The sequence below is a fragment of the Chrysoperla carnea genome, chromosome 1, assembly GCF_905475395.1.
Source record: "Chrysoperla carnea chromosome 1, inChrCarn1.1, whole genome shotgun sequence".
Taxonomy (NCBI): Eukaryota; Metazoa; Arthropoda; class Insecta; order Neuroptera; family Chrysopidae; genus Chrysoperla; species Chrysoperla carnea.
In genome coordinates, this window is record NC_058337.1 from 135162747 (window position 1) to 135186828 (window position 24082).

At 30.6% G+C, this 24082-nt stretch overlaps 2 protein-coding genes across 2 annotated transcripts in view; one reads left to right on the plus strand and one right to left on the minus strand.

Annotated features, from left to right (window-relative positions):
• Positions 1-24082, plus strand: part of LOC123300882 (26S proteasome non-ATPase regulatory subunit 1) — an 868403-nt gene that overhangs the window by 643326 nt on the left and 200995 nt on the right. The gene's annotated exons all lie outside the window — the stretch shown is intronic.
• Positions 1-24082, minus strand: part of LOC123300910 (5-hydroxytryptamine receptor 2C-like) — a 136567-nt gene that overhangs the window by 16463 nt on the left and 96022 nt on the right. The window contains exons 2-5 of the mRNA XM_044883588.1: positions 22389-22613; positions 11195-11495; positions 8973-9110; positions 3538-3834 (exon numbers count right to left, since the gene is read on the minus strand). Of these exons, the coding sequence (XP_044739523.1) occupies positions 3538-3834; positions 8973-9110; positions 11195-11495; positions 22389-22613 (961 nt within the window). The remainder of the gene's footprint in view (positions 1-3537; positions 3835-8972; positions 9111-11194; positions 11496-22388; positions 22614-24082) is intronic.

Sequence of the window (24082 nt, forward strand, 5' to 3'; positions counted from 1 at the left end):
AAAAGATTGCCATCAAAACCTTGAGTGAAATAAAAGCGAATTTCTATAACGAAGTGTCTCTCATAGGTCCAGTGAAATTCAATAGCGGAATACGAGTTTGTGAGGCTTGTAGGAAAAATTTAGGACAAAGTTACTTCATTCATGTCGATTTAGTGAAGCCTTGAGATGCACTTACTGATTGATGGAAATAAGAGAATAAATATTCGTTGTTCGCAAAAAGACTTTTGAAAAGTAGTACCGGCTGAAAGGACCCCGCAATATTATATAGGATGACGGCTCTCTATGAAACTTTTTCAAACTGCCCCCAAAATGTTCGAAATAGATCACCCACAGCTAAGAAACTACTCGTTAAAAATTTTTGTAGCCGTGAGAGCTTTTGATCAGAATGATCCAAAGAACATTTTAGCATGGGTTAGAAAAAGTTTCACAGAAAGCATTGTTGTTTTCCTTTCTAGTATTGTGGGATCCTTTATCTCATTTATTGTAACAGAAGAGGCTGTGCTTTAGAACTGGGAACCTCGACGCTTATGGATCAAACCAGTAACAAGTTTCAGTTGCCAGCTTAAGAATTTCGAAAAAAACTGTGTCAAAAACAAAATAAAACTCTGTAAGAGTTCAATTATTATTGATCTTAGGATTTTTCATTCCCTTTCGAAAATATTTCCAAAAAATCAAATTTGAAATGTTCCCTCAAGTGTCAAACTCTTTTCTCTTTAGACCGAGAAAACTATTTGAAAGTTAATTTAAGGTAAGAAATGTATGGCGTTAACAATGCAGGTATGATATAGAGACAGATATTGTAGTATCTTTGTTAGCATGAGTAATATTACAGTATTGAATAGAGCTATCCACCAGAAGTATTGTGGGTATCGCCAAGCAGTATGGGCCTGACGCCCATACTGCATTGATTTGTCCATAACTATTGCTAATGTTACTCCTCCCTCAACGCAATACACACTATGGTGATATCCACAAAAAGTTTCTTACTGAATACGTTCAAAACTGGAAAGTATGACCAAACTTATGACAGTAAGAGCTTTTTTCTCGCTTTGATGAGTAATTGATTATTGCCTTCGACTGAATGAATGAAATATAATTTTACAACACACTGTAAATTGATTGATTGATTATTGATTTTATTTTTATTTTTTTGTTGAAATTGAATATGTGTATGATTAATATTTTGATAAATTATTGTTTTTTGATTGTTTCGTGGGTATATTTTTTTATATTTTGTACGTGAGTTGGAATTCAATTTTTTTATGGATTATGTTTGTGGTCAAGTATTTATTATTGTGTAAATATTTATTATATATATATTTTTATACAGGTTGTGTCCTAAATCAATGGGCATTAGCATTGTAATAAATGAAAATTTTTGTCAATTATACAAGTTATTTAAACAGTTCATTTTCATTAGTTGATCCGTGCCGATACTCTCATATTTTGAAAAAACTTTAAAAAACCAAACCTTTGCTCCCCTTACTTACTTCACTCGTCTCGCATCCGATGTGGTAGCCTTTTTCAACCAAACTCAAAATTTCTTATATCTTGAAAAATTTTGAACAAAAACCAAAAAAATCTTTATAATGTTTAGTCATTTGCGTTGAACTTTACATTCAAAACAATGTCCCAAGAAAAATTACTTAATGTACCTGCTTTGTCGGCAGGAAATTGTAGATACAGAGGTGCTGTGAGACACCCGGCAAGAAACGTGTTCTTTTCTCTTGAAGGTATGTATTAAAAATTGTTTAAAAATAAAAAAAAAATCTATTGATGGGTTTTGACCTGATGACTTTACTCATAAAAAGCGTGCATCATAACCACAAGACCAGGTCCTCGTTGTTCAGTCTTTTTCTTTTCTTTCAAAAGTTCAGTCTTCTTTTTCTCAGTTAAACGGAACATCAAGGGAACGGAACTTCAGAAGGAACATAGTTTCTAAAGCTCACTGATTGTGAAATATATGTTTTTTTACGGCGAATTGATTATAAATCATTAACGGTCATCATCTTAATTTTGATGAAATATTAAAAGATATATGGAACCCAGAAAAAAATTAGAAAACTACACGAGAAAATGGGAGATTCAGCAAGTAATTTACCACATTGATCCATCTTCATTTGTTGAGATATCAAAGTAAATGTTGAAACCTCTATCCAAAATTATTTCCTTATCACATTTTTGATAATAATAAGTGTAAGAAGAGTTTGGCAAGACGCCACTTACAAAATACAAATTTTATTATATAAATTACTGTGCAATAGCCTGCCTCGAAAGCGGTGGATTCTATATGCTTGAATCAGTCCAGAATTTGTTTTGTCTTATGATAATATTAGAACTAGAAAATTAAAGTGATAAATTTAATAAAACTCGTTAAAGATCATGTTGACTTTATGTTGTCAGTGTCATATCAAAACACGAACAGACTATGCAAAAACTAACGAGTACTTTGTTTTTGCATACGTTTTCGAAACATTTTGTCTAGTTTCCCACAGAAACATATTCTGGACTTTACAGGAAATATTCTATTTCGACCTATTTGCATGCACTTCTAAATAGAGAATTCGACGGGAAAAATACAACAGTCATTAACAAAAATACAATGCCCAATGATTTGAAACACATATGGAATTTAGGTTAAATATGGAGAAAACGAAGCTATCATTTTGCCCAGTTTTTAGGAAAAGGGACTCTTGACCAACTCGTTATGGGAAAACTATAGATCTAGAAGCTTTCTACGTTCCACGATAGCAGATGAACAGGATTTTATTACTTTATTTTTCATCAATACGTTAAAACGGATCCCATTTTATGAATTGCTACTGCCTTTTTTTGTTTTTCACAATAGATAAGGTTAACTTCGAAGTTTTGATTCAAAATTCTAAATTGGACGTTTTAATTCATCTAAAAATATAGGGCATCAACGTTTTTATCCACTTCTCTCATTAGCACCTTTGTGGAAGTTCGCGATATTTTCAAGTATTAAAATAATGTACTTTATGAATCTCAAAGAAAGAGTAAAGTAGGTACACAGAAACGAGAAAGTCGAAATTTTTGATTACGAAAAAAAAATTTTTATGAGACGAAAAAATGAGGATAATACGCTTATCTAATACTTAAACGAACAAGCCTAAATATGGCGGACGCATGTGGGATGGTGGAGACTTGTTCATTCAATGTGATCATAGCAGAGCCCAGGTTCCATCATAGTTCTTTGACAGGAATCGTTAGACGACAGGCATAAAAGTTGCAAGTATGGTATGCAATTATGATTGCTTGCGAATGATCTTTGTAAGATTAAGAGATCAACCATCACAAAATACTTAATTGTCTCGACCCAAGAAGAAGCGAAATAATGATTTATTCAAATGAAGAAAGATCGAAATATCAAAAAATGACAAAATATAAATAAAAATCCCTAAGATTCATTCGATTTTTTCTCCACATTTAACCTGAAGCATACAGTTATGCAAAACAAAAAGTGTGTTATTTTTTTCTGTTATTTAAATAATAATTTTAAAAAATTTCGAAACTTACCGTTGACATCGACATAACAATAATCGTATAAATGCAGCACGAAATGTTCGATTAAATACCGTATAGATGATTGGATTGATTGTTGATGATACATAACCTAACCATAGACATATGTCAACAACATGATCGGGTACATGACATGTTGGACATGCAGCAAATAATATATTTAATATGAAAAATGGTGACCAACATAAAACAAATGTAAAAAACACCAAACCCAATACTTTTGATGCTTTCTGTTCGGTGGCAACAGCATTTGCCGCTAAATCACGACGTTTATTACGTCCAGCAAGAAATCTGTAACAAAACAGAGAAAATGAAGTTCAAAATTATATATATTTTTTGTTTTAATATGTCGTCATTTATTATTTTGTTGTGTTTCGATAACATAGCAAACATACGACATTATGTACAGGATAGCCCCCATTAAATATCCAGTTAGTTTATTGGGGTAAAATGAAAGAAAAAAATAAGGGGTATTTTTTTAGAGGTAGGCAACATTGTCGCATATGCGCCTCATATGAAGCGAAGCCGAGTTTGTTGACAAACATGACATCTGAGACTTTCTTTACTTGTTCCCGTCGTATGCATATTATTTTTCTGCTCGGCGGAGGCGGAAATCAGCAACTTCGTTTTGCATAGCCGAATAAAAGTAGACACTTTCCACCTGGACGAGAGATTAGTATATTACACACCTAGGGAGCAGAAGTAAAGAGCTCTGAAAAAGTCTCAAATATCATGTTCATTTCTCATGTGTATAAGTACACACAAACAATATCACATTTTCAGCTTGAACTAGGTAGGAAAACTACTGAATGTGAAGTTCAGTGTCGCTGCTAGATTTTCGTTGTTATCTCATCGGGTAGACTTGTCGCCGAATCAAAAAGTATGTATATAGAGCCCTTTTTGTAGGAAAAGAAAGACAAGTTTTAAACTAAAATAGCTATATGCAGCCTAGTTAAATGCGGAAATTGTTCCGAGACAAAACTTCAAAGTGTTAATTTTATCGTTTTAATTTCTTGCAGTTTATCCGGTATTGCTACTACTTAGGTGGTAGTTCTTTTTTTGTGTCATAATGATAATCGAAATGTGTTGTAACCTCTTGTTTCACACTATATATACAACTTTATCTAATTCGAAAAAAAAAGTTTCTATCGGACATGCACACAAAGTTTTTCGATTGTTCTAGTTATTTAGCCCTTCATTTTAAGAATTTTTTTTTGTATGGTTACTTGGATGTTGTAATTTGATTGCAAATAAACGTATAAGCATCATAATCCTTTCTTCTTTCCATTCATTCTTGTACTAAGCGTATTTTTTTTAAATGATTCAAAAGCCTTTTCTGCAATCATACCCATACATCTAAATTCAAGAATGCTCTCGTAGTCTTTCATATTCAAGGAATATCCATGAACGCAATAGTCTTGCTCTTCCAAACCTTGCAGGATTTTGACTTTCTTTATCATCAAAGTTGAATTATCCAGCACACCATTCTTGGAAAGAAGGGGGTTCATGTATAAGGTAAAAGGCGGATTGGTTATTAGTTCATTTTCCTTGAAATTTGGATAAAAGTAATGGTACGGTTAGGTTGAAATGACTACTCTTGGATGGCACACACTTAGATCATAAAAACAGCACAAGTGCTCTGTCATCAACGGACTTTTCTACGATCGAAGAGGTCGCCAAAGATCTCCCTATGGCAATAGCTAGACAGAGACAGAGAAAGCGAGACATCGTTTCTAACTCCTTTGCACTGTGAAGCCCTCTTAATAATATAGTGAAGCAATAGTGTGAATTCGAAAAGTCATTCAAAGAAACTAATGCTTTTACTAGTACCGTCTTTCAAGATCGAAAACTTTGTGCATCATCTCTGTAATCTTTGTGTGTCCCATCTACATTGTCTGAATATTGCGTATATTGTAGTTCTTCTTAAGTATTCTGAATAAATCTCTTAGTGGAAAAAAAAACTTAATAACTCAAAAACTGCTCTTTATTTTTCTTTAAGTTAAAATTCAGATAATTTAACTGGTAGTCGATTCCCATAAAGTTTGAAGTTTGTTCTTTTCTAATAGTTCAGATTTTTCATAAATGGGCTAAAATAATAGAGATTTACTAAACATAAATTCACAAATTCATAAAAAAGTTTTTATCACATAGTCAGAGAGTATTGTGATCTGGTTAACTAAAACTTTGTTTTTACGTTATATATATCACTGAATAGAATACACCATACGTAAGTTTTGGTTTGGCTGTCTGTTCTATTACAATGTACCTACCTAAATACCACTGCAACCAATCCCTTTTCCCCAAAAAGTATGGTGGTTGATAATCTATTTGGATTTAAAGTATAAAATGTCACCACTGTTTATATAATAGTTTAAGTTTAATAACTAGTGAAAAACATTATTATATAATATTTGAAATGAAAAAGGTTTTTGTATTAGAATAGATAAAAAAGAGAATTTCATTTATCAAATATTGAAAAAGGCAGAGTTAATCAGCTTTGGAGATTAACCTATTTTTGGAGATCCTGCAAGGGAATCAAAGTTTTATGATTCTATTCACCTGAGTTTTTGAGGATTTGATGACAAAGAAAACAATAAATTCCCTATTTTCTTAGCGGGAAGTTAAAAATTTTAACTGTGATTTGAATGTTGGTTTAAAGTTGATCGAGGACTGTACGCTATAATTTTACACTTGACTCTAAATTTGAAAACATGTATATATGGAACATACAGGATGAATCATTTTAATCTATACACCTAAATATCTCGTTTTGTAGTTAACCAATAAAAAAATTTAAACAAAAGTTGCAGCGGGGAACGTTTTCTTTCGATTAAATGCAATAATAACATATTTTTAAGTGGCATTTCTTCCGAAATATTATATTTTTCGAAAAAATGTTTTAAACAAAAATTGTTAGTTTTTTTTATGAGAATCAATTTCTATCATTCTATCATAAATTCGCTATTAAAAGAACCGAAAACCTAGGTCCAGTTGATGACAGAACATTTTGTAGATGTCATGATGTAACTCTGCAACTTCTGTTCAGTTATTTTTTGATTGGTTAACTATAAAACGAAATTTAAGATGTATAGATTAAAATGGCTCACTTGTATATTCAAGTATACTAATTTTAGTCCCAACTTTGTAACGCTTAGAAATGTTGATGAAACTAAATTTTGGTATAGGTGTTCATAAAATCTCCTAATTAGTCCTTTTCCGATTTCTCAGGGCATAAAAAGTGAGAAAAAGTACCCTTTAAAAATGAGGGGGCTCAATAATTTACATAATTTAGTAAAAGAGTAGTTACTAAATTAATTAAAGAGGGAAATAATTTACTTAATCAGATACTCGTCTCGTTATTATTCGCCGCGTTGCTAATAAATTGTAATCATTCTCTGAATTTTGGAAACAAAATCGTCTACAAACTTTCATGCAAACTCTGTTACAAAACTCAATTTTTAAGGGTAACTCCAAAGCACATGTCATTTAATTTTTTTTTCATCGATTTAAAAATGAATTAGTATATTTTTTATTGAATATTTTAGGCTAATTAGTACCTACTTTATAAAATCAATTTTAACGCAATTAAATATTCATAATTAATATTCAAAAATACCAATACTTAATTATTAGAAATAATTACATCACCACTCAAGTGTGACAGAAAAAGATAAATGTAGTGATGGATGTTACAGTTAAGAACTGAATCGATAACTTTATAATTCTGGAAATTATGGCACATTCATTCCGAAATAATTTCAAGAGCCATCCATATTTTAATAATTTTAAGTATCATTACTATACACAAAACAACTGTCTGCTATCCAAGAGTTTATCAAACAAAAAAGTGTTGCCAATTTACAGATGTGAATCTATAAAAAAACACCCTTATTCAAGTATGAAACAGCCAGGACTCAATCATGGAATAACAATAACAAAATGAGGTATTCATCCCTCATTAAAGTCAAAACTTCTTGTAGATCACTACGTAATGTATTTAGTATACATAATCTCATTTACTAACAAACGATAATTATTATTATTCTATTAATAATTTCAAGACCACCCTTAAATCCAATGTTCCAATCTGATCCATATATTTATGTAGGTTTGGTAGGAACATATACATCTAAAATCTATACATAGAAAATATTTTATTTGACATTTTATGTTATTTAAGGATAAGTACCAATAATAATTTGGTCAAGTACGAATCGGACTATTATGTATTCTTATGTGATAAAGATGTACTATGTTCTGCATCACCGTATGTTGGTGAGGAGTGTGTCCCATGGTCCATAACAACAGTCATTACATCCTTATATATGCCCATTTTGCTTCTTAATTTATCAAATTCCATTATTCTGGCGAAAAATAGACTAATGGTCTAAAAAAATACCACTTAGGAAAAATCTAGGCTAGGCAAATAATTTTAACGAAAAAATATAACAATTTTTATAGATGTTCTCTTAATACTGAAGACATCATTAAGTAGTAGCCAACTTTTTTTAAGGCATGTTCCCCTAATAGTAATTTAAGCAAAAAATTATATATTTTTCATTACTTTTCTACGAAATTTGTCTTTGTGGTTTGTTTTTTATTCACGGATACAGGATAGCCACTAGAAAAAGCTAGTTATTATTTATATTGAGAAAATTACGTATGTCGAATTTAAACCCTCTTCATTTTTGAAGTTGGTTAAAAATTATTTACTTCACTTTGAATAATAATTTTACAATATTGTTAACAAAATTGTATTAAAATGAAATCAAGTTTGACAACAATGTACCTAAATCTGTTTTAATGATATTATTATGAGGGGTTTTAAAATCCATTATGCTCTTGGGAGTTACTTCAAAATTTGGCATTGGTACTACCTCACCATCCTGTAGCTTTTTGCATACAAGGTAAACTTTTGGTGAAATGAAGACTTTGATGCATAAAATAAAATGTGAGATCAACATAAAAACTTTGGACATTCTGAGAAAGTTTTGATTATAAATATCTTCAAAAATATTCGAAATAGAAAAGTAGTTGTATTTTCGATTATAAGGATATATGAGCCTGCATGATCAAGTAACTTCAGGTAAACAAATAAAAAAATATATTTTTTTTCAATTTTGATATTGAGGTTTGTTATAACTTGACGATATAAGATGAAAAGTGAGAATAAAATTTTTGATATCTGGCGTAATTTTCCAAATATTGAAAATTGAAGATTTGCTTTGATTATTCAGCTTTCGATATTCTACCTATACAAAAAGTGTTGAGCCTTTAAGTCTGTCATGCTCATACACCCTTAAAAATACGCAAAATCTGTAACTTTCTCTCACGGTCTAAATTGCAAGGGCATTTATTATCAGATAAAGTGGGACTACTTCATTTAAAAAAATATCAAATATAAAAGTTAAAACAGAAAAAAATCTCACCTTAAATTTAACGTTGACGGTGTAACATTATTTAATTGTAATTTTAATGAACGTAATTTAAAATTACGTGTTTCACGTGCAATATTCTCTGGTGTTTGTGTACTTTGATCCATTACAGATGTACATCCGCCATTATTTGTACATGGTGGTTTTGTTGATTTCAATGATGTCATAATACTACGTTGGTGATGTTGTGTTGTTGTTGAATTACTATTACCACCACCAACACCCATTCCCATTCCCATACCCATACCCACACATCCACCAACGCCTACACTATTTGTATTATTACTCCCACCATTCATGCCACTGGTATTTTTCCCATTTCCATTGCCACTGTTACCTAACAATAATGTCTTACTGGTTGCCTGATGATTTCCTGCCGATGAACGTATATTTGTGGATGTTGACGTTGAACTATAATAACAGAGCAAAATAAAAATGAAAAACAAAATAGAAGTTGTAGGAAAAATAGTAAGTGATCAAAATGGTTTAAAAGCTAGAAAACCATGACGAACTTTTAAATGGATGGATTTTTGATATATCTTTTCTTTTTAAAATTAAGTACGTCTGGCGCCTGGCAATGACTAACACAGACAGACTGATCTGAGTACTGGGCCAATCCAGCCTTGAAGGGAATGAAATAGCGGACTCGTTGGCATGAAAGGGGTCATCTCAAATGCTTCTTTCACATGGGCCTGTCTTTCACATAGCAAGATGCTCTGTAATTTACCAAAGCAAGGAATGGTTACGACATGCCCATCTTATTTACTGGGAATTTGTGCAGAACATTCGACTGTTCTCGCCTGAAACTTACTATAGCACAGTTGAGAACAGTGGTGGAACTCTTGACAGGAATCTTTCGATTAAACTAACAGCTTCATAACATGGGAATCTCTGAGGATCATGCATGTAGGTCTTGTAAGGAGGACGATTAAACCTCCATACATGTTATTTGCACCTGCAGAAATCTGCAGGGTGTTAGATTCTGAATGTTTGGATCTGAAACCTTGGACCAATCAATCCTGAGAGAGATATTTTATTAGCAACTTTATTCCGAAGGTTTCTCATCTCCGGGTGAGCCCAGGCTGGTGGGCTCACAGGATCCCTTGTTATAGGTGCAAATTGATATGAGACTGGAACTTTTCCAATACAAAATATAAACTATATACATTTTATATGAATCTAAAAGATTTTTGTTCGAATTATTTTCTATATATTTTACTTTTTTTCGTACTACTCGAAATATAATAATAATTTTTCATTCAATTAATTATCTTTCTGGAGTAGGTATTGACAATTCTAGACCCGTACCGGATGCCTATCGCCACATTGATTAAATTATAACAGGATAACTGTACAATATTTTCCATCTATCTTATATTTTTTTAGTATTCTATACCCATGATATATAGGGTGTTTCATGGGGGATTGGACTGCACTGTTTTAGATGCGTGTTCTCCCAAAATTTGCCGAATTGATTATCAAAATCCGGTTGATGTACACCAAGATAAGTTTACCTCAACACAAGGATAATTCAGAGAAAAAAACAATTTTATTCTATTTTCGCCTACTGAATTTCTTTTTTCGCCTAAAAGAAGCTTAAAAAACATAAATTATGACGTCATTGGTCTCTCTGAGGTCACACAACTTGGAAATTCCACAGAAGAACATGAAGACTTCATTTTTTACTATATAGGACAGACTCCGGGCTTGTACGGCGTAGAATTTATTGTAAATAAGCGATATTAAAAGAACATTATATGTTTTAATGGCCTATCAGAACGAGTGCCCCTACTTCAGCTTACTATAAACAATATTGGAATAAGCATAACACCCACCGAATCAGCAAGCGATACCAACATTGGATGGCTTTAAAGACAAAATTGGGCAGCCAAAACGAGAGGAATGTTTAGTTAAAAAATTGATGGCATAATAAAAGTGGCTGGTGATCATGGCCAATAGAGAAAGTTGAGCATCTCTAGAGGAGGCCTTAACCTTCAATTAACGAGAGGTTTTTGCTTTTGTTTCTTAAGAGCAAATTTTTTTTTCATTTTTTTGTAATTTTTTGAGTAAGAACTAAAAGACTTTTTTAATTTATTTTAATTTTATTTATACTAAAAACTGACATTCTATCTTACTTGGTTGTATGATGTCGATGTCCACCCGCCGTTCGCCACATTATCCTTGAGATATGATTCTGTTGTGTAGATGACGATGATGATGAAGATGATGATATTTGTTGATGCGGTTGTTGTTGTCCACCTGTCGTAGTATTACTGTTACCACCACGATCTGGTTTTAATGCTAATCGTCCGCCCAGCCGTCGGAATTGATCACCCTCTAAATGTTGTGCAGCAAAACGTGCTTTTTTCCGTAATAATTGTACAGTTAATGCATATGTTACAACCATTATAACCATTGGCATATAGAATGCAACTAACGAACCGAATACGAAAAAAGCTCGATTATTTATCACACATGTTGTTGGCTTTGGCATTATGTTATTATGATTTATTATACCTGTGAGGGTGGGGTGGGAACAGAAAAAACAAAATTTATTAATTTATATCCATGGTAATAAAGTTTTTATTATTTATAATATTATAGGGAATTTGGTTTTATTACTAAACTGTTATTATTGGTTATACACTGTGTCACAAAAGTAACGGGACAGTTTTCAAGATTTTTCAGACAAGCATTTTACATTTCTTTTTCAATTTGAAATTTTTTAACATCCGATTGAATCTGGTTCTCTGGGTTGCTTTAATAGTAAGTTTAGATTCTTAAAGGTAAAAGATAGAATAATACTTTAAATTAGAAAGTTAATCCTCATAACAAAATCGACATTTTTTCAAAAATAATTAGCTTTTGGAGAAAATTTAACCTTACAACAGAAAAATTCTGTAGCCAAAAATTGTCCTGGCTAATAGGACACTGAAGCTTTGACCTGAAATTCTAGAATAAATGTCATTTGACTTTGATCTTCAAATGAACAGAAAATTTACCTGGACTTAAAGGTTATTAACATAGACGAATGACCTTTATTGTCCTTGATAACTTTTGTCTAAAAAATTTCTCTAAAACTAGTGTATTTTCTTTCAATAAAATACAATTATAATAAAGTCGCATTTCCTTTGAAAGCTAACGATTTTCGAAAAAATGATTTAAATAAAAAATGCTAGATTTTTTATGAGGATCAACTTTCTAATTTAAAGTGCTACTTATCTCTTACTTTTTAGGATTTAAATTGACTATTAAAGCAATCTGCAGAACACGGTTCAATCTGATGTCTGAACACGACGTCTCCCATCAAACTCTACAACTTTTGTTTAAGTACTCTTTTTATTGTTCAACGACATAACGAGCAATTGGCCATGATAGACTAAATTTGTCCACCTTGTATTTTTTGACTCTTAAGAAATTTGATTGAAACATTTCCAAAAAATGATTTTCTGGAAAATTCGAACAATTTCCTGCTACATTTTTGAAACTCAATTTAGAAATAGTGTGTAAGCTGAAGAAAAATTTAAAAAAAAAGGTAGGGGCATTAAGTGATTTTAATTTTATATGATTCCCCTTCCTGAAGAAAAAATTGAGCTGAGGATATTAAAATGGGACATCATTTACTGATGTGAGAGCTAGGCACGTTTTCGAGAGTTCATTTAAGACAACTGAAACTATGTGTCTAGCATCTGAGAACGTTTGTAATATTAAAATTACGTTATTTAATTACAGAACTAAATCTTAATTAAAATTAAAATAATCTAAAATTATAGTTCCACTAAAATGAGTTTAATTTTTTATTAGAACAATATCTGGCACGGTGTTAGCAACGGCAAAACTTCCAGGCGATTGTAGTTTGTATTGCTAAAAGGGCATACAAAATTATTTAAAAAAAATTTCTTAAAATGGTTTTAAAAAGGTTAAAGTGCACTAGTATAACGAGTTGATCCAAGCGTCTTCAGGTGCAAGACGTATTTCATCCCTACCTGATGTCAATCAGATAAGAATTATTCAAAAATAGTTCGAAACTTTCCATTTTTCATACCATGTTGAACCAAGAGAAAAACCGATACCTTTTTTTAGTTATTTATAAAATATTTTCAAAATTGGAAAAACAGAGAGACGCTAAATGAATTTTCGTCTTAATTTAGGAACAGAATTATAAACTGTATATATCCAATCCAGTTGTTTTGGGACACCTTGTAAATTCGTTTGATTTGATCTCTCGTGAGAATTCAATGTTTTTTTTAAGGCTTTTTAAAACAACAGACAGTTAACTAAATGGTTCTGGTGAGCGTAAAAATAACAGACTAAGGTACGTTTCAATATTTTGTAATTCTACTGTATTAACAAAAGAAGAAAATTACCTCGAAAAAAATTAAATATTAATGAGAAGCAAATAGTTGTTTCAAAGAAAATATTCTATTGTAAAAATAACTTACTCGTGGGCGAAAAAGCCTTACTCGTGTAAATAAAAGGATGCAAATTCATTTTAGTTTATGCATGATTTTTTGTAGGATAAATAGATAACATTTTAAAAGCTTTTATTTAAGATAGTACGAGCGCCAAGACAAGTTTGACTTGTGGTAAAAAGTATTTGTACCTTATTTTCCACTTTTGAATTTTGTTATAACTTCATGAATCTAGACGAAAAATAAGAATACAATTTTTCGATATCTGCCCTGGTTTTCGAAATATTGAAAGCCTAATAATTAAAATAAAAATTTCAATTTTCGATATTTTGAAAATGATTCCAGATATCGACAAATTTTATTCTTACTTTTCGTCTTATATTGTCAAGTTATAACATAATTCACCATCAAAATAGAAATATTTTTTTTTTAATTTGTGTCCCCACTACCGTGCTCATATATCCTGAATTAGTCGGACACAACGGAGTTATACTTTTTCAATAATTTTTGAAGGTTTTAAATTTATTTTTAATAGTTTACTTTTAATTTCCACCGACAAATTTTGGAGAAATCTATGAAAATATATCATCCATCTACCGTTTTCTTATAAGACCAATGTTTAATATACTTACTTTTGAAGGCATCTAGATCAAAGTATCGGCTCTTTTCATTGTTTATAGACTTGTATATAAAGGAGTTTTTCACGCTCGCTGAATGAAAAATTGAAATCAATCAACTTTATACATTTCCAACAAATGTACCAAACCGGTGGTCGTTCTCCCTTAAAGTACAGTTCTAATTTTAATTATATTGTGTTGGCGTATTACCAAGATTTTTCAACACCCCGGATTTGATCAGGAGACTCCAGAAATAGTCTAGTTTCTCTCAAATATCGATATAGACATATATTCTCCAAAGATCAGTTAAAAAAGATATTTTCTTTGAATAATTTGTTTCATATTCAGATAAATTAAATAACTTTTAAGCGGCTTTCATTTTTGATAATTTAATGGATATTTAATTAGTTCATTAATTGTAGAACAACGTTAATAATATCGTTTAGTTTTAAAGTCATATAATTAGATTAATTTCTCTATCTCTCGACTTCGGAGCTTTGAGTGGGGAAACCTAAGGAGAAGTCATTGATTTTATTTCAGCAGAAATATTTTGATCATATTCATTAAACAATTTTTCATTGAATTAAAATTGTGAGAAATTTTCAAAAACTAATTAAAATTTTCTTTTTTAATCAAACAAAATTTTTAATTAAATTTTTATGTGGGTGTCATTATGTGTAGGTAGTATTTAAAAAATATTAAAACATTTTTTTTCAAAAGACCTTATTTGCTTTCTCTAGTAAAACAACAAATTTTTTTCTAAATAAAAAAATTTTTATAACGAATTATTTTAAAAATGTTTAATCTAAGCAAAGAAAATATTTACAGTTAATCAAGCGTTACTAGACAAAGGAGCGAGAATATTTCTATAGTTTTCATAATCTTTCTCTCGTTAAGGTTCATCGGGCACGGCTATGTCTAGATAAAAATTTGAATTTTCCGAACCCATCAGCACACGCGGTAATCGTGTGGTAATCTTTAGAGCCTTGAATCTTGACCTTCCAAATGATCCGGATATCTGGGCATTCAAAGTTATTAACACAGGTGAATGTCCTTGATAACTTTAGCCTAAAAATTTTTTCTTAAGCTAGCGTATTAATAATGACATATTTTTAAGTTGCATTTTTTCCGAAAAGAACGAACGAACAAAATTTTTTTTAATTTTTTCTAATTTAATGTGTTATGCCATCTCTTACTTTTTGGGATTTAAATAAAGAACTAGGGCAATCTGATGTCAGAACATGATATCCTGCCTCAAGTTCTACAAGTTATTTTTTGATTGGTTAACTTCAAAACGAGTTATTGGCCATAATAGGTTAAAATGGATCCATGTACCTCTCTGAATATCAGAATAAGTGTGCTCCTTGGATATTTTTAACTCAAAATAGACCAGCGCCTGTATTGCTAGTTTACCTTAAAATTTGTCTATAAATAATCTATACTTGAATAGAAACATAAGAAAAAAAACCCATAAACTATAATTTTTTTGTTGTAACAGCAAAAAAATAAAACTATTAAATTTCTATTGATCTCTTAAGATTCTCAATTATTGTATAGGTAGGTATAATATAAGGTTATAATACCTTATTGTTAGCGTGCAAATGTATAAAGTGTTCCATAGAAAATTATTTCTTCACAAAGGAATTTTTTGGGGATGTTTGTTTATAAAATCCAAAAATATTCAAAATGGATAAAATCAAGAACTTGCATTAAACTCTAAAACTCGTTAACAAGTTATTGAATATCGATATAATAATTCGGACTATTAAAATGCCTCAAACTATTAACAAGTGAAATTTACAAAATTTGCAAAACCCCCAACAAATTTTTCGGGTACAGAACCCTAAATGCACGCTTGGAATACATCTAAGAACACTCTCCATTAAATTACCCCTTTCCTTAATGTCTTTTCCAAACTGAACCGATTTTGAAAATAATCCCCAATTTTTTAGTTTTTTTCGGATATGGAAGCCTAAACTCACACTTGAAACATGGCTAAGAACACTTGTCATTACATGAGCTACCAAATGAAAAAAAATCAAAATCTGTTCATCAGTTTAAGCGCTACGATGCCACAGACAGACACACACACATAGCGCACAAACTTACAACACCCTTTTTTTTTTGTTCGGGAGTTAAAAAACATAATAATGATTATCGAACTAATTAAAACATGCGTTTGCTTGACTGAAGAGCCGGAAAATATGGATTTAGGAAAAATAGACCAAAAACATTTATGTAATAGTATCCGATTTTTGAACGCACCAACTCCTCTATAGTCGACAAACTCAACTCAACCAATTCGTAACTACAACAATACTCCGAGTCTATTATTTCTATGATTATGGTGTAAGGTAATTTCGCAGATGTGCAAAGCCTTCACGTTAAACAGTAACATAGTTAATAGAACAGATAGTGCCAAACTTTTTGAAGCTAATGGTATTGACTTGGTTTAAATAAAAGTTAACGATGTATTTTAATGACAATGATAAAAATTTGTTGGAAATTTTTTTCGTATTATAAAACAGCAATCTTTGTCTTATCTTAAGCGACTTAGCTTGTTTAGTAATTTGCTAAACATCTGGTATATAAAAGTATTTTATTTTTAAATTCTTCAAGTATATTATTATATACCTTTTTAAGTACGCCAATGTTTTTTTTTTTTTTTTTTAACTTTTTTTTCTAAAAAAACAAAAAAAGAGTTGAACAAAATGAAAAAAAGTAAAATAAATAAGCTAAAGAAAATTTTTCTAAGATATTGTTGATTTTCTTAGGAATTTATTACGTATATAGAGTTACATTTTAGATTATAAATTATTAGTTTATGTATATAATGTCACTCTGTTACCGTATCTATCTCGGCGGTCATGCTATCAGAAATTTTTACTATAACTAAGGAAGGTCCCTCGGCAATAATAGAAAAAATAAATTAGTAGATAAGGATCCGAATTTTTAGTATGTTATAGTTCACGAAATATATTATTGTATAAAACAAAAATTTGGGTATCTTACCGATCAATTAAGAGAGTTTTTATTAATTAAAAATACACTAAATAACATACCATCCTCATAACAGTGTATTTTTAATTAATAAAAACTCTCTTAATTGATACCCAAATTTTTGTTTTATACAATAATATATTTCGTGAACTATAACATACTAAAAATTCGGATCCTTATCTACTAATTTATTTTTTTCTATTACTGGAGAGTCACTCTCCTTAATTAAATAAAAAACCAAAAAACAAAACTCTTTCTTAAGTTTTAAGTTTTCACGTCTGTCGGCATGGCTGCTTATCATTTTTTTTTCTAATCTTTGTTTGATTATATAAATATGAAGCTTTTAATTGGGGATCGGTTAAAATTTTCTTTATCACTTCAGATGAAGAATTCTCACTCCACGAATAGAAAAGTGAAGTTGCTTTTTAAAAATCTTTACTCGTATGCAAGATATGAACGTTTAAAATTCCTAATTAAACAAAGAGGAAGGTAACCACTAGTGGGCATCGCCATAAAAATTACATATAAAACTTTTTTTGCTTAAAGGAGATGGGCAACCCTTGAATGCAATCTTTGATTGCTTATAACTTCTTCGTTTTTTAATCAATTTTAATTTCACTTTCAAATTTTGTCATGGTATCAAGTCTAGTTTTACATTTTTATGGCCAATTCGGCAGCATTATTACATACTTGAAAACAAATTTCTGACAATGTTATAGTAAAGATATCTAAGTATACATTTGCCCCATTAATTCATGCGTTACTTATGATACTTGACACCTAAGAAACACATTTCATTAGGTTTTAGCAAAATGCGAGCGGATTCTTTCATTTTACTTTATTGGTCGATTTTTTTAAACATAAATGATGTCTTTAAGAACTTAGGCAATCTTTGATTCAAGATCTTCCAAGAGAAAGTGAAATGGAAGCTAAGATTATAATTTTGTCCTTGACACAATGAAACTTCTTACAACCTTAAGGTGTCATTTGTAAATACAGCCTTTGTCATTATATGATTTCGAGTCAGTTTTAACTAGGCTCCTTATATTTTCATTGCCCATTTCTACCATTTCATTTAGACGATTTAGAATACCTTATCCTCTTCGAAAGGCAGACATCCACACAGTAGAAGCTCTATTATATTTCATTTTCCTAATCGCATTCCCTGCCGAAGTTGTCATTTGTGATCCACCAATTTGTACTAAAATTTCGAATGATATCAGTAATATTTCATTTGGAATCGTTATAGTTTATGGTCCTAAAAATGAGATACTAACATCGTCTACGTGAGTATAACAAAAAAAAAAAACAACCCATTAAAACTTATGTACACCATTACGCCTATGTGATTGGTAAGAAGTATCTCATTTGTAGATAAACTACCAGGTTTTTGAGCTAGCAGGTAATATTAAAAACTTTTTTTTTCGTTGAAGTAGTTGCTTGGTTATGTTTATAGCTAAACCAAATATATGTAACAAATGTATATATTCGTATATCTAATTTATGTCGAACACAACATTTTCGATATGTTTTTTTTTTCGACGTACAACTAGTATAAGTTTATATAGTTTGAGATTTACAGGGTCATTCTAACAAAATATGAAGTGATTATTTTTGGTCAGTAAAAACAATAGCTAAAAAAAAGCACTGATCAGAGGAAACACTGAAAAAAGAAAGAGAGGTAGGCTCAGGACCAGCTGGAGAACTGGTAATTGGAAACTGGAAACGAGAAGCCAAAAATATGAGACATGTCTGCTCAAAAACCAAGGGTCTTCTAGATCTGTAGTGCTGATCTATATAAATAAAATAACAGGCATGTTATTTCCTCCGAATATGAATTGTAAGATTAATTTACAATCGCTTGTAAACAAATACTGTTTTGAATGCGGGAAATTGAATGCAGGAAATCGCGGGAGGTCTGTCCTAGTGGTATTTTCAGCCATTGAAATGTGAAGAAAAACGTAAAAGCGAGCAAAGAACAAATTGTCAACATGATAGTTTTACATGACTCGAAATTTTTTGAGGATACCATTATGTCAGTATTGGTGTGAACGCCATACTGTGTACTATTTTCAGGAAATATTATGGGCGTCAGGCACACACTGGCTGGCGATACGCACAATACTACTGGTAGATATCCCTATTCGGATATCCCTATTCAATACTCTAATATTACTTATGCTGACTTAGACTATAGTACCTGTCTCTATACCATTTCAGCATTATATTAAACGCCATGCATTTCTTACCGTGTACCAATACTACCCTTTCCCCCAAGGAAAAAAACAACCGCAGTATTGCGGAATCCATTATACAAAAATAAAATGGCTTCAAAACTTGAGAACGATTAAGTTCAGAACTCACAGGATCAGGATGAATAAAAGTGTGCAGCCCACAAAATTTCAGGCGTAAACACAAAAAAAGTAAAGAGGAAATAAAGATATCCTGTGTCATGTTCCTGGGGAGCCAATTCGTAGATACTTCGGAACTCCGGAAGGAAGTCATAAGCTGTACTAAAAACTGGGAATCTGTCAGAAGATTTAAAGAAGGGTTTACAAAACAGTTGGCCATTTTTCCTAAAAATTAACTTCGATGGAAATAATATTAATGGGAAACGTTTATGAAATGGCTATGATCCAATAAAACCCATGAGAAATTCAGACCCAAATGAGAGTTACAGATCCGCTAACGAGATTATCTCTTGGAAAAATAAGGGGACAGTTTGAAAATTGGCTAATTAAAGGAATGGAATTGTTAATGTCTTTTAGTAGAAAAAACCAAAAAGTATGAATTTTGTAAAATTCGGTAAAAAACGGTAAAAGTATCTGATCTGGTCTTTAAAAAGTGACACAAAACTTTGTGGTTCCTTACTAGCAATAAACTTTATTTTTTAATAATGTTGAACTTGGAGTCTTACTTAATTAAGATCAGTTAGTTTAGATCGACCCTTGGAGAATTAGAAAGTATTCTCTCAGTGTAAAGGAAGCGTTCTGTATATAAATATATGAAATGTGGTTAGTTTTTTTTCCTCGAAATTCAATATTAGAAGTATAAAATGTATCTTTAACTACTAACCTATACGTATATGACCTTTTTATTTTACCTTTTTTTTTTATTATTATTATTCAGAGAAAAAGTTGATCCCTCTCTGATCGAAGGGAAATATAATTTAAGTGTTTCGTACTGTATAGTAGTGGCTCAGACAAGAAGTTTTTATATGTTTATTTTTGTATGTCAGGATATTTTTAACATTCTGTTCATTTTAATATTACCAAATGGTTGTAAAAAAACATATCAATAATATGAACGTAAATCGTAAAATGTTAGAAAATGTAAAATTTTTCTTTAAAATTTTCTTGTACAATGACTCAAAAATATCTACTTTTGATGAATAAACAAGTATTAATTCCTAATTTTGACAATTTACGTCAATATTGATATCTCGAAAACAAAAACGACGCTATTTTATTTTTAGTTTTCTAAAAATACTCAATTTCTTGATTTTACTGAATTAAATGACCGAAAGAAATTAATATTTATTAATTCATATTTCTGCACCATATCCCATCAAACTCAAAAGTCAAAAAAGTATTTTTTACCCAAAAAAAACTCAAGCTTCGGTGTTATTATAAGTTGAAAAGAGTATTAGCTTATCTGTTAACCTTGAAACTAGAGGAATCGAAGGACATTTAGTTTTGTCTAAAAATAAATATCTTGATATGAAATATTTAGAGGTTGGAACTCTAAAAATAAATAATAAAGGGTGTTACCAGACTGAGTAACCGACGGTGGGTTTTACTAGTTATATTTGTTCGGTTTTTGTATAAATTTAATTTCTGAACATCTACATAAAGTTTTCAATAGCTTCGTTGTAGTGTAGGTAGGATATTCATTGAGTAGTAACACTTTAAACTCACAACTCACTATAAAGTGTAAATATATATATCTCTCAATGATCTCAAATTTACATATTCATTATATAGATTATCTATTATAAGTATACACATTAATAGAAAATCAGGCTAACAAAAACTGAACGAACTGCAACAGGGGATAATTCTGATTTGAAATTGAAATTAAATTTGATTAAAAAACGAAGAAGTTATAAGCATTCAAAGAATGTATTCAAAGGTTGCCCATCTCTTTTTAGCAAAACAAAGTTTTATATGTAATCCCTATGGCAATAGCCACGCATGACGTCACTAGTGGATATCTTCCTATTTATTTAATTAGAAATTTTAAAGATTTTTAAAAACTAACTTCACTTTTCTATTCGTGAAGTGAGAATTCTGCATCGGAAGTGATAAAAAAAAATTAGTCCGATCCCCTATTGAAATTTGAAATACGAATCTCTTATTGCTTAATTTTAATTTTACTCCAAGTAAATGGGGCATTTGGTTAACTAGATTCTGAGAAGCGAACAATTTCTCCAAGTCAAGTTGAAGCTTTTATATTTTTTTAAAGGATTTTCGGGACCAGTATTCTCACAGCACCTATCAAATTATGTATACTTGTACAAGGTGTCCCGTGACTCGATGGACACAGAGAGTGCATTCTTTGGGTAATTTTAAGCCAAAAGTGCCTGATATACTATTGTTCAAAACCCAAAGGTTAATGAATAATGTGCACTATTATGTCCCCAAGGATAATAGCCAAGAGGAGTAAATTTAATTATAAATTAATCTGATAGGCCATGTGATAGTGACATATGAAACCTCTAGGATGCGACGAGAAAACCGTTCATCCTGGGCACCAGGTACAAGAATTCTATAAGATACTAGGTACTAGGAATTCTGTCACTATATTTGTGTTTAGCGACCCCATATACTCCAGAGTAACGAGTTTTGACCGATTATATAACGAATTTCCCGAAAACTCCAGGAGACGACAGGAAACCGTCTATCCTTGGCTCTGGGACCAATTCTGTTCATTTTCATCACTATTAACTGTATTGTGAATTAAATATTTACGGTCAATTTTAAATGCAATTATAAAATGCCTATTAATTATGCTAATTGCATATTTTTATTTCTCATAAATCAAATAAAGGTCAGAAAATTTCCTGACGCTCTTACGAATCGAATGCCGAAAACTGCATTCTAATCCGTTCTGCATATTCTGAGTTTGATCATTTTTAGTGCTTCGTTTCTTCGTTTATATTCAAAATAGTCAGTCGTTTTTAAATTCACTCTCGAAAATGTTGCCATAACTCGTACCAAATATTGCTGTACTAACTTGTACACAAAATATATAATAACAAACTCTATAAATGCAACGATAGATAGTAATGATGATGCAAATGATAACAAGTGATGAATATAAATAAAGTGATAATGATAATAATGATAATAGTGATAATAATATTAAATAATAATATTTACCTAATACAGTTATTGAACTTGATACAAGCATTGATAATAACCATACCAGTGCGATTTTAATACCAACAAGCCGTTTAGTTGTTGTATGCCGTGTTTTTAATGGATTTCGTATACCTAAATAACGTCCCAAACTGATAAAACACATGTGCATGATACTTGAAGAACATGCTAATACATCACATGTTACATAAACATTACACCAGAATACACCCAATGGCCAATAACCTGGAACAAAGAAAGAGAAAATTAGATAAAATAAGATTTTAAATCAGATTAAAATGGTTCCCATTTTTTCCCCAAGAAATTGTCTAGGAATTTTACTTTTTTTATACCGCATGTATACCTATATAAAGTATATCAAGGTATACGAAGGTTAGTCCCAAGTTTGTAACGCTTAGAAATATTGATGCTATACGAACAAAATTTTGGTATACAATTGTCTGTCTGTATATGTACGTCTGTCTGTCCGTCTGTTAACACAGTAACTCAAAAACGAAAAGATATATCCAGCTGAAATTTTTATAGTGTGCTCAGCACGTAAGAAGTGAGACCGAGTTCGAAAATGAGCAACCTAGGTCAAATGGGTTTTGGGTCCGTAGGACCCATCTTGTAAACCGTTAGAGATAGAAAAAAAGTTTAAATGTAAAAAATTTCTTATAAAAAAATAAACAGCTTTTGTGGGAAACAGTTTTTTGTAAACGTCACTGCTTACCCGTAAAAGCGCAAATTTTTAACTCTCTATCTTTTATTGTTTTTGAGAAAAGGAGAATTGAAGTTTTGTCCTAATTTAGATCCTCATAGAAAACAAAAATACTTTCGAAAAAATATTTCAAACAAAAGTTGTGTATTTTAAGATGAGTAATATTTTCTTTTTGTCAAATTTTTTCTCTATCTGTTACGGTTTATAAGATAAGTCTTATGTTTACGAGCTAAAAATCAATTTTTATACGTTGAATACCCCATAAAAACTTTAGCTAGATAATTCTTTTCGATTTCAATTATCGTGCTCAAGAACACATGGGCGTAAAAAAAAGGAAAAATACGGCGATTTTATAAACACATCTAACAAAATTTTGTTTAAATCATAAATATTTCTAAGCGTTAAATACTTGGAAATAAACTTAATATACTTTGATATATTTCCTGTAAAGGATATAAAAAGTTTTAATCGTTATACCTCGAAGTAAACGTGAATGAAAATTATCGGAGTAGTGTAGAAGACCCAACCTGTTTTTGGTGGAAAGAACTCGTCTATAAAAAACTAATAGTAAATATATAATAATTCCTAACAAAAATAGTATTTCTTAAAATTAAAGTTAAAAACTACAAACTAGATAAAATATTCTGATTCTATTAATAGAAATTCAAGAACTTATATTCCAGAAATTACAGAAAACAAATAAAGAAAACATCTAAAGTATATAAAATATGTTAAAATTGTATGTAGGAAAAACAACAGAAATAGGAATATTAGGAAAAATATAGACGTGCAGTTGTTAGTTAGTTGAAGAAAAATTTTTACACAAGTTCGCAGAAATACAATAAACTTCAACACTTCTTTGTTTCGAAAAGTTTTCTTCTTTCGCTCATATGAGATATGGAATGCATTTTTTTTTGTGCATAAATAGACAATTTGTGAAAATTATTATCATAATGTTTTATTATTGCTATTGGTTGGCCTATTTAGACTTTCA